Consider the following 9,969-nt stretch of genomic DNA (forward strand, 5'->3'; position numbering starts at 1 on the left):
CACCCCCTTGCCTTTGTTTCCCTGATTGCTGGAGCCCTATAAAAGCCTCTGGAGTTACTTGCTGTCTGCTGAATACTCTGAGACAAAAGTCGCATTCAAGCCAGCTGGCTAGTATGGCTTTGCCAGTCCAACTTGTCCACTATGAAAATATTAAAAACTCTAATCTCTGCCTTGCCTCAGTTTCTCCAGCATTACAGTTTATAACATAATTCATTCAATTTGAAAATAGTAATATACATGTTGTATATAACATTTATTCTGTTTACACAAAAAAGTGTTTGCTTATTTGTGAACTCACAGCTAGTATTAATTCTATAGCCTACTTCCTACCCTCAGTTGACAATCATTGAGTTAAATTATAATCGCAGGTAAATGAGTTGCAAATAACCTTTAGAAAATTAAGTGGGAATCAGGAAGAGTACTTAGAAGCATAAGAATTCCCTTAGGGATAAGGATGATATTTGCTATCTTTCAATTCATCCAAGAAATATTTAAAGTCAGTTTCAGAAAATTTTCCTTAAATGCTTTTAGACCTTCAGATTTCAGAAATTAAGAGATAATGCTGACTCTTGTGAGATTCTGACATAAAATAACATATACATATGGAAATATAAGAGGTTATATATTTTCATATTTGAAAACAAATTATCAGTTGCTTTGCTTTTTGTTTTCCTTTTTGAGGGAGCACTGGGATCCAGAGAGAAATACATTCCCCCAGGGCCTGTACACCAATTTAAGTCCTTATTCTTTCTCTTAAGGCCCATTCCTTCTCCTTCCTATTTTTGTTTAGTCTTGCTAAAATAATGAGTGATTCTTTTTCCTGCACTAGAATTGTATTTGTCTTTTCTCTTTGAATAATGCCACATGATCTAGTATTTCTTTCAAGTAGATGAATGGTGAAGACTCTAGAAAACTCTAGACAATTTTACATCAGAAAGAGGTGAGTTCTAAAAGCTCTTACTGGGTGGTTTAGTTTCCAACATTCTTTCCCTTTTTTTCAGTACAATGTGCAGAATTTATTTTTTATTATTAATTATCTTGATGTCTTTGGGTTAATAACCCATTGTTCAAAAAGGACCAAGTCACACTTAGGGCAGGGAGACAGAGGTCTTACATGAGATTTCCTTTGCTATTCTTATGCCAAGGAGGGTTATGACAGAAAAGGAGACTAGGGTCTTTTTACATATGCAAAAGGAATTTGGGATTAATGGGTCATTTTAAGGTTAGGGCTTTTTAAAAACCTAGTTTCTCAAACCCAGTCTTGGGGAGGGGGGTGTTGGGGATATAGTCTATAATCCAGGTTTTATCATTATGTTGTATGAATTCTTTGTGAACATGGTTTCTTTTTTTTTTCCTTTAAGAAAGGGGTTCACTGTCTGAATGGAAAAGGAGAATCAGAGCATTGTGACTACATTCGTTCTCATGGGGATTCCTCATGCACCAGAACTAGATATTGTCTTATTTGGAATTTTCTTAGTGATCTATGTACTCACTCTTGTGGGGAACCTCCTCATCTTGCTGGTGATCAAGGTGGACTCCCACCTTCGCACTCCCATGTACTATTTCCTGGCTAACCTCTCCTTCATTGACATGTGGTTCTCTACTGTCACTGTGCCCAAGATACTCATGGGTCTCCTCTCCCCAGATGGTGGGGCCATTTCTTTTCATAGTTGCATGTCCCAGTTTTATTTCTTCCATTTTCTGGGGAGTACTGAGTGTTTTCTGTACACAGTTATGTCTTATGACCGCTACCTTGCTATCACTCATCCCTTGCACTATGTGACTATGATGAGTGGGAAAACTTGTGCCCTTTTCACTGGAAGTACATGGCTCAGTGGTTCAATACACTCTGCTGTCCAGACTATCTTGACCTTCCACCTGCCTTATTGTGGACCCAACCAGATCCAGCATTATTTCTGTGACGCACCCCCCATTCTCAAACTGGCCTGTGCAGATACCTCAGTCAATGAGATGGTAATCTTTGTCAACATTGGCATAGTGGCTTCTGGATGTTTTTTCCTGATTTTCCTTTCCTACATGTCCATTGTCCATGCCATCCTGAAGATCCGCACAGCAAAGGGCAGAAAAAAAGCCTTTCAGACTTGTGCTTCCCACTGCATTGTCGTCCTCTGTTTCTTTGGGCCATGTGTCTTTATTTATCTGAGACCAGGCTCCAAAGATGCTGTGGATGGAATTGTGACTGTTTTCTACACTGTGCTCACACCTGTGCTGAATCCCCTGGTATACACATTGAGGAACAAAGAGGTGAAGACAGCTTTGCTCAAGCTACAGAACAGAGGAATATTTGCTCAGGGAAAATAGAAAATAGGGGGGAAAAGCATGCCTATATAGTTTTTTTATTCATGACTAAATACATCCATCAATTTGAGTGTTGTATTTTTAAATATTGTATGAATAACAAAAGTAATTGTCAAAGATCTTTGTTTTGTGAACTGAAAACAAACTCTATGTCTAGAAATCCAGTACCTCTTGTGGACATTTTTTAAAAAATGATTTTTTCCCCTCTTTTACTTCCTTTTTTTAAAGAGGCAGAATATACACTGATAGTAGATAGCCTGCCAATATCCTAAAAGTACTTGCTTAACAGCTAGCCGACATATCTGTGTGTTCCAGATGTGTTTGTTCACAATCTCCTATTCTATTTCTCCCACTACTTCATTCCTCCCACCACCTTCATCACTCCTGTAGCCTATCAACTTTTAAATTACCTCTATTTTTCCTATCACCTCCTTCTGTGCTTTGTAATCTCGAACCATTATTTAACACATTTAAATATGTTTCTATTTTTAATACTAGAAGCCCATTCCTGCCTTCTTGTGATTCTATTTTTCATATTTGCTGTATTCTTGGGTCACAATTATCACCTATCTACTCCAGTCCCACCAGAAGCATGATGAAGGAAATCACAAAACCTTGCATATTGGGTCTACTATAAATTCATCTCAACTTAGACCTTAATGCTATATGGCTATCTTTTCATTTATCACTTAGGTACTTCCTGTAACAATCCTTATGGAAGATGTTTCAAAACTTTCTCCTCAAGACCACAATATAAATCACCAATCACCCATCTTTCTATATTTTGACTCTCCCACCTTTTTTTTAAACTAAAATTATTATAACCATCCTTAATCAACTTTGTCATCTCACTCAATCTCCTTTCTTTACTTTAAAAAGAAACCCTTTATGTCTTAATCATCCATTCTTTCCTTAATCTTAGGGGATAGGATGATCCCCTTTATTGTCAATGATAAGCACTTCACTTTCCTCCTTTATTTCATCTACTCCAGGAGTTTGTCCTTTTAATTATTCCCTTTCTCCTTTTTTTAATCTGCCATTTCTATTTATATATTGACTCCCTTCTCTCCAATTGGAAACATTTTTACCTTTGTACATCCTTATAAACTTTCCCTTAATCCTATACTCTACTTAAATTAGTCATCCAATATATCTACCCCTCTTACTGATAACCCCCTCTAAAGAATCATTTTAATTTAGTCCCGTCACTACATCACTCATTCCCTTCTCTTTTCCTTGAAATTTAGTTTTCAGCACTACCATTCTATTGAAACTACTCTATGCAAGTCCACCAATGTTTTAATAATGGCTAAATTCAAAATTTTTGTCTTAGTCCACATTTGCTTTCGTCCTTCTTCATCATGTAGTACTGTTGAGTTACCCTTTCTCTCAACTCCTCTCTTTTCCCTTGAATTCAATAATATGCTTTCCCTTAGATTCCCTACTAACTGACTTTACTTTCATAGCATCCCCCACTGTTTTCTCATCCTTTCCCACCCCCTAAGTTTGGATATCTCCCAGTGTATTATCCTAATGTTTCTTTTCTCCTCTCCTCACTTTACAATTTTTTTCTTGTGATTGCTTTTATCTTTGTGAGTCATTTTGCTTTTTATGCAATTGACTTACAAATATGTAAATCCATTTCTAATCTTTTCATTGTATTTTGGTCTGGTGTTTCTATTTGCCAGATGAATTTTTTTTCACTTGGATATCTCTTCCTCACCCCAAATTCAGTTTGCCCCAAACCCAATTCATCTTCCCTTACAAAACAATTTCTGCTTTCAACTCTGCAGTGTTATTTGTCGTTATCACTCTATTTTTGGTTATCCTGATTAAACACCTTGTCATCCTCATTGACTTCTACGTCTTCCTTCTCTTGTCATATAAGTTAGCAAGTTCTGTTGATTATACTTTAAGAACATTTCTCATATCTTCTTTTCTACTCCCTTGGCCATCATTGCATTTTAAGATTCTGTTACCTTCTCGGTCCTATTATAATAGCCTCTTGGTTGGCCTTTCCATTTCCCACTCCAAATCATCTTTCATCTTGATACCAATATAATATTTTTAATCAGTAAGACTGACCTTATCACTCTTCTTCTTAAAAGTATTCAACCTGTCAAAGTTACTTTTGGATAAAAGGCCAACTCTTAACCCTGATATTTGATACACTTCACAATTAGGCTCCCAACTATTTTTCCAATCTAATTTCAGAATATTTCCCTTGATGAACAATATAGCTATCAGAGAGCATATTGATTCCTGGGCTTAATTTGCCATTTTATGTGCATTTGCACAGACTCATCTCTCATTCCTGAATGACTGAGATATAACATGGTATATACAGAAAAACTGGGTTGAGCTCTTGACTCAGGCACTTATTAAACTTGTGATTTTGCTTAAATTATTTAAGCTTTTTGATGTTCAGTTATATCATCTGTAAAATTACGTTAATATTATCAGTATTGCATATTTCACAGGTAAGTGAGATGACACATTTAAAGTGCTACTTAGCATCAGCATTATTATTGACTTGGCTTCAGATGAATATTTAGAATCAGTGAAAGGACTGGGGAACATGAAGGTGATGGCATGACTTCTTTAAAGACCCCAGAGTTTTCCTTCCTTGGTTGGGCTGCTTTGGATAAATACAATAAGAAAACCTTTAACAATGGGTAAACCCTTTTATTATGTGAAATGAAGAGCATAATGTAGGACATAGCATTTATAAGCAAAAGGGATGCTATTTGAATTGGCCACTCTAAAATAAGACAGGACTAGAAATAATTAATAGATAACAGAAGCAAAAGAGGAAAAAAAAGTTTATATAATGTCTGTTTACCATCTTGCTACACTACAGGTTATTTATTTATTTTTAACAGATGATACCTTTATTTTGTAGTTGTAGGAAGTGAAACTCAGTCAAGAGTCAGTAGTTTATCAGACAGATAATTGTAAGAACATTGTGAATGAAGTACTTTAAAATTTGCTAAGAAACTTCTGAAAAAAAACCAAACTAGGCAGAAATAGAACAATATTTCAGGTCACTGACCAAATTCTAAGCATGAAAAAGCAAGAGTATGTATATGTGTTTATGTTGTGTATGTGTATTACTTCTTGGAGGAGAATACAAATTTAAATAATTGTTGAGAGTTGTTGGCTTTGAAGTATACTTGGAATCATTTTCTTTAAAAAAAAAAAATTCCGTGTATGTGGCATATCATTAAGTTTATGGGGGGGGGGGGGGGGGGAGGAAGCAGATTAGTGGCCACTAAAGCCAAAGTGTGGTTCTGGGCGCTGATCCTTGATTCACTGGATACAGACACAGCAAACCACTCTGGTATCTTTTCTTTTCTTCTTCTTTTTCTTTTTTTGGAGGCACTTTTTTTCCTTTCCTTTTTTATTATTTAAAGCTTTTTATTTTCAAAACATGTGTATGGATAATTTCCAACATTCACCCCTGCAAAACTCTGTGTTTTAAATTTTTTCTCTTCCTTTCCCCACCCTCTCCCCCACATGACAACCAACCCTATATACGTTAAACATGTGCAACTTTTACACACACTTCCACAATTATGCTGCACAAGAAAAACCAGATCAAAAAGTGAAAAAAATGAAAAAGAAAACAAAATGCAATCAAAAAATAATAAAAAAGTAGAAATAATATGCTGTGATTCACATTCAGTTCCCACAGTCTTTTCTGGGTGAGATGGCTCTCTCCATCACAAGACCACCAGAAGTGGTCTGAATCATCTTGAAGTTGAAAAGAAGTATGTCTGTCAGAATTGATCATTGTATAATCTTGGTGCTGTGTACAATGTTCTTTTGGTTCTACTCATTTCACTTAGCTTTAGTTCATATAAGTCTCTCTAGGTCTCTTGTTCATGTAAGTCTCTCTACGTCTCTCTGAAATCATCCTGCTGATTCTTTCTTATAGAACAATAATATTCTATATATCTGGTATCTTTTCCAAGAAGACCTCCTGAACAGTATGGTCTATCAGATCACAAAAAGTCAGATATGATTGAACAACTGAACAATGATAGTGAATCAATAAAAAATCGACTGAACCATATAGTTATCCCTTATTCAAAAATTTATTTTTTAATTGTTACTTTCCTCTTCTCTTTCTAAGATGCCTTCTCTTCCTACCTCTTCAAAGTCCATTCTATTATCACCCTATGAAAAACTCACTATTACCCTTGAATTTTTCTACAAATAGTCTATGTCCCCACTTTAACTAAAACTTAGCTTTTCCTCTGAGGATACAAGTATCTTTAAAACCCTCTCAGTTGAAGATGACCTTTTCTACAACACTTCTCAATTCACAAAATCTAGTAGTAAGACTGATGGTTTCCTATTTACTGCTCCTTCCAGGAAATGCCTAATAACACTGTGTCTGTTTGTCCTATTGGCATTTCAAAAATCAGTGTTCTCAAAATCTCAAAAATAAAGTTTGATAACTTTCCCAAAACCATGTTCCAGGTTCTCACTTATATGTTTCTATTTTGGCAGACGCAATCTCCTGTGCTAATATTTTTGGTTTTATCTATTGTTTTTCTATTTATCTTACCTCTCACATCAAATTAGCTATGCTTCTTTCTTTCTGTCCCATCTCTTACTACTCTAATAGAGACCTTCTGTTTGGATATTGTGATCTAATAAGTCTTTCCCATCTCTTCTTTAACCCATTTTTTGTATTGATGCATGATTAATCTTTCTTAAGCAGAGATAAAAGCATAGTATTTTTGTTCAAAACCTTTCTATGAGTTCCTATTGCTTACTAACCAAAATTTAAACTTCTTATCTTGGTATTCAAATATTCCCATAATATACTGTCATTTTCTCTTCAGTTATCTCATAATACTTCCTATTTATTCATCATTCCTTGAACCACATATAGCATTTATTTGCATTCTTATAAATTTTTCATATGCTTTTTCATGCTATCATTATTTCCTTAGGTTCTGTATCTCCTACCTGATTATCAGTTTCATAAAAGAAAGGAATCATTTATCTTCTTATAGAAGGTATGGAGATATTTCTTCCTTTCTAACAGTGAAGTGTGTAAATTGGGATAATGAATGGGGCTTGACACTCTGGGGAATGAATGTCTGGGGATGGTATGAAGCTACCTCCATAAATCCAATCAATTCAACTAAAAAAGTGCTTATTAAGTATCTACTGTGTGCAAAACACCTTAGGATGGACTGATAAATATCTGAGATTGGCAGTCTTTGTTTTTTTGAATAATCTCATATAGGGATTTAAAAACTAATCTAGGGAGTGAATGATAGACATTTCATTCAGATCTCTGACCTTTTTTTTCTGCCTCCTCAAGTAAGATCATACATGCAACAGTTTCTTGCCTTTGGATTAAGATGAGAAAATGCTATTTTATCTAGCCAAGTCTCTTGCCTGGTCTCCTAACTTCCACAGGAAGAGGATAAATGTAAATCCATATAGTGTCAGACTTTACTTTCAAGGGAAAAAGAGAAAACCATTCCTTAAACTCCCAACTAAATTGCCTAAAGCCATAATAGGACTCTATGCTGAGGCCAGACTTCTATGGATTAAAACAAAAAACTATGGGAATTCATTCCTCATTGATTAATGGTCTAATTAATGGTCTGGTCTAATCATGTCTTCCCTATTCCAATGGTTCTCATCCCCTCTTTGGTGATTACTCAAACCTCATTCTCCATCCTTCACTGACTGATCCCTTTTTCCTCTTTATATCAGCTAAGCTCCCACAAATACTCATTGCTTCTACCATGCTCTCTAAATATCCAATATATAGGTAACAAACTTGCTTTCATGCTAAGTCTTTTCCTTTCCTATGTCTTCTATCTTTGATACTACATGATATTTTGTGGTATTGTGGAATAACGATGACATTGTATGACATTGAGTGATATAGGCATGGTGTGACATGGTGTGGTATGACATAGTCATGACTCTGGAGAAGTAAACTACCCCCTCAAATCATTAGCCTTAACACTTTTTTAATTTGCTCTTTTCTCAAGATTTACTTCTTATTTTCCTAAAAGTACTCAATATCATTTATTTTAAAAAATTTTTAACAATAGATTTTTACTTTCAAAATACATGCAAAGACAGCCTTCCACATCCACCCTTGCAAAATTTTGTGCTCCAAACCTTTCACCCTGCCTACCTCCCACCCTCCTACCCCAGAGAGCAAGCAATCCAATATATGTTAAACATATACAATTTTTCTGCATGTGTTTCCACATTTATCATGGTGCATAAGAGAAATCAGATCAAAAAGAAAAAAAAATGAGAAAAAAAGGCAAGAAAATAACAACAAAAAGGTGAAAATATTATGTTGTGATCCACATTCTATAATGCTGGAGAAACTGAGGTAAGATAGAGATTAGAGAGTTTTTAATATTTTATTTGGGTTTCTGAGAGGGAGAGATAGTCTGGAGGCAGAGCAGAATCCATTCTGCTTCCAGGGCTGAATTGGACTTTCATCTCAATGAATCCAGCATCTAATGTGAAATTCCAATGAATTATATATGGCTCCAAGGGACCAGGGAAGACAAAGGCAAGTGGTGGAGTCCAAACACTGGTAAACAGCGGAAATTTCCAGGAATGGACCATCTATTCGGTTCTGACAGATTGGGGATAGGCCCATAAATTCTGATAAGTTGGGAGTGAAGGGGGTAGTCACTAGAGACAGAAAGTCTGGAACAAGAGATAAGTAAGCATATCTCTAAGTAACTTATCTGCAATTTATGGCTCTATGGAATACCAATGGTCAGGGCTCCCAGCCCTAATTATCTCAGCCTTAATGGTCAGGAAGGGGCGTTTGCAACCAGAAGGATTGAGGCAAAACAGTTCAAGGAACTGAGGGAGAATGATTTAGGGAAACTGAGGTAGAATGATAAAAGGAAACTGTGGGACAACAATCCAATCCCCATATGCCTTTTTCTGGATTCAGATGGCTCTTTCTATCACAAGATTATTGGAATTTTCCTGAATCACCTCATTGTGGAAAAGAGCCACTATCATCAAAATTGATCATCACATAATCTTGTTGTTGCTACATACAATGTTCTCTTGCTTCTACTAATTTCACTTAGCATCAATTCATGTAGGTCCAGATCTTTCTTAAATCATTCTTCTGATCATTTCTTATAGAACAATAATATTTCATAACATACACATATCATAACTTATTCAGTCATTCCCCAACTGATGGGCAGCAACTCAGTTTCCAGTTCCTTGCCTCTATAAAAAGGGCTGCTACATCATGATTTACATCTTTACCCCTCTTCAGCCATAAGTGAAGCATACTGTGACACAACATAGAGTGACATTGACTGTAGCAAAATATTTAGAATGTTGTCCTTATTCATCCACAGCATGAAATATAATTGCATGCTATAATATAGAAGAGACAGGTTAGAACAATTCAAGTTGTTCACAATTGATCTGGATCAAGTGATCTTTAGAGTCCCTTCTGATATGAAGAAACAGTTGGTGGCACAATGCTAAGAGTACGGGTCTTCCTGACCTGAGTACAAATCTAGACTCAGAAATATACCATGATCTTAACCAATAAAGATAACTTATCTTTGCCTCAGTTTCCTCAACTATAAAATGGGGATAATAATATTTAACTTT

The 9,969-nt window shown here is 35.6% G+C and overlaps 1 protein-coding gene across 1 annotated transcript; it reads left to right on the forward strand.

The window, feature by feature from the left end:
• Nucleotides 1–1,380: 1,380 nt before the first annotated feature.
• LOC116422080 (olfactory receptor 10G7-like) lies at nt 1,381–2,322 on the forward strand. Its single transcript, XM_031957222.1, has one exon. It carries the CDS (start codon nt 1,381–1,383, stop codon nt 2,320–2,322), a length of 942 nt encoding a protein of 313 aa, XP_031813082.1.
• Nucleotides 2,323–9,969: the final 7,647 nt, after the last annotated feature.

The sequence above is a fragment of the Sarcophilus harrisii genome, chromosome 3 (assembly GCF_902635505.1).
Source record: "Sarcophilus harrisii chromosome 3, mSarHar1.11, whole genome shotgun sequence".
In the NCBI taxonomy this organism is placed as follows: Eukaryota; Metazoa; Chordata; class Mammalia; order Dasyuromorphia; family Dasyuridae; genus Sarcophilus; species Sarcophilus harrisii.

Coding starts and splice junctions, on each gene's coding strand:
- LOC116422080 (XM_031957222.1), top strand. CDS start 1,381: ATGGAAAAGGAGAATCAGAGCATTGTGACTACATTCGTTCTCATGGGG.